This window comes from Taurulus bubalis (genome assembly GCF_910589615.1).
Source record: "Taurulus bubalis genome assembly, chromosome: 18".
Lineage (NCBI taxonomy): Eukaryota > Metazoa > Chordata > Actinopteri > Perciformes > Cottidae > Taurulus > Taurulus bubalis.
The window spans coordinates 2,444,340-2,446,839 of record NC_136606.1 but is presented as its reverse complement, the minus strand read 5'-3'; the positions used below and the strand labels follow the sequence as shown (position 1 = coordinate 2,446,839).

The 2,500-nt window shown below is 31.5% G+C and overlaps 1 protein-coding gene across 1 annotated transcript in view; it reads right to left on the bottom strand.

Moving 5' to 3' along the window:
* The window catches only part of lrrc31 (leucine rich repeat containing 31), a gene marked incomplete at both ends in the record, with an annotated part of 7,050 nt that overhangs the window by 3,673 nt on the left and 877 nt on the right, over positions 1-2,500 (bottom strand). Inside the window, 3 exons of the mRNA XM_079234187.1 lie at positions 27-194; positions 830-973; positions 2,145-2,336. Coding sequence (XP_079090313.1) covers positions 27-194; positions 830-973; positions 2,145-2,336 — 504 coding nt within the window. The remainder of the gene's footprint in view (positions 1-26; positions 195-829; positions 974-2,144; positions 2,337-2,500) is intronic.

The window sequence follows — 2,500 nt, the reverse complement described above, 5'->3', positions numbered from 1 at the left end:
ATGAATGAATGACGTCATTGACCCACCCAGTGCAGCGACGTCGTTGGCGTTCAGCCTGCAGCTGCAGAGCCGCAGCGCTCTGATCCCGCCCACATGCTGCAGGTGAGAGGTCAGCGCCGTCAGACATCCGCCAATCAGCTCGTTCCAGGAGACGTCCACCTCCTCCAGCTGAGGGAGGAACTGCAGCAACGTCGCTGAGGAGGACGAGGAACACTCTTCACTTTGTACCTTTATCTAAACATTTATTTTAAAATGTAGACATTCTGGATACAAATGTGTCCCCAGATAATAAGAATAATTATTCTGATGGGTATATTATAGATTTATAGATAGATAGATCTAAATAGAACATGTAAGGTTATATTGTCATGACATTATGTTGTTGTGTTTGTTATGCGTATTTGCCTATTAAATTATAAATATACAAAAACATTTTAAAGGTTAATAAAATATATAAAAATATATTACAAATATAAAAATAATAATATAAAAATATATATATAATATGATTTATTTATTTATGTAATATGTAACGTCTAGAAGGAAGAAAATTAAACATGTCATGAAATTGGATTTGTGAACAAAAACAACTCCCTTCATTGTCTATAAAACTATATATAATATTTTATTTAAAAAAATTATAGAATATAAAATAATAAATATATAAAACTGAAACTATATTTTATTCTATGGATCTAATTTGTAGTCTTTAAGGGGGGAAACAACATAGAAAAGCACACTTTGTGAATATAATAGTTCCATTGAAGAGATAATAACTGGTATACTAATAATAATACTAATAATAATGATACTAATGTCGTGTAGTCACCCAGCTCCAGCAGGTCAGTGGCCGTGAGGTCGCAGTGAGCCAGACTGAGGCTCCTGCTGTCGGCCTTCTTCCCCAACTTCTGCAGGGAAACACACACCCGACCCCAACCGGCGTCTCGCTCGCCCACCACGGCCTCGACTACGCCTGGAACACACACACACACACACATTACACACACACATACACACACACATACATACACACACAACACACACACACACACATTACACACACACATACACACACACACACATTACACACACACATACACACACACATACATACACACACAACACACACACACACATTACACACACACATACACACACACATACATACACACACAACACACACACACACACATTACACACACACATACATACATTACACAGACACACACATGCATGTAAATAAACAAATTAATAAACAATTATTAAAATTAAGATATGTATAAATATATATGTAAATATGTATATATTGAGAGAGAACTAAAACCAATAAATAAGGATACATATATAAATGTAGATATATATGTATATATATATATATATATATATATATATATATATATATATATATATATATATATATATATATACATACATACATACATGCATACATATCTAAATAAATATATATACACATGTATAAATAAATATACATATATATTTATAAATTAATATAGACACACATATACATATATAAATATATATATATATATATATATATATATATATATATATATATATACGTATAAATATATATATACAGATATCTAAATAAATATATATACACACATATATAAATATATATATATATACATACACATATATACGTATAAATATATATATATACAGATATCTAAATAAATATATATACACACATATATAAATATATATATATACATACACATAAATACATATATAAATAAATATTTATTTATATATATACATATATAAATAAATAAAAACATATAAATAAATATATATATACACACATATATATAAATAAATATATATAAATATATACATATATAAATAAATATACATATATATATATATATATATATATATATATATATATATATATATATATATATACACACATATATATATAAATAAATATACACATATATCGAATATTCACATTTCATTTGACTGACAGCTGGTCTTCTGAATGCGTTTGTCTCTAAAGATATCAATATTCTTTCATCTTCCACCTTTATTTAATTTAATTTAATCTTAACTCCAGGAACTAGTTTCTGTCAACTGGAACTGGACGTGAACAAAGAGCAGTGAACCGGCTCAAGCCGAACCTGAACCGGGTCCTCGGTCCTCCGCCTCCTCGTCCTCTTGGATCCCGGTCCGGTCCCGGGACAGGAAGCGGCCCAGAGACTTCCTGTCTGAGGCCGGAGACTTCCTGTCTGAGGCGGCGCGCTTCCTGCGGATCTGGTTCATGATGAGGTCCAGAGGGGAGCGCCTCACAGCGCCTTGACCCCGCTGACCTTCTGCCCCACCAGAGGAAAAAACTTATTTAAGGGGTTTATTTTGCATGTTAATAAGGTTATGAATGTTTCATTATTGTGAATAGATCCATTAAATGTGTATTAAACCCAATAATTGACCCTCAGAGGGACATAAACCTTAAAAATGGGGATAAAGTTGTTTGCGA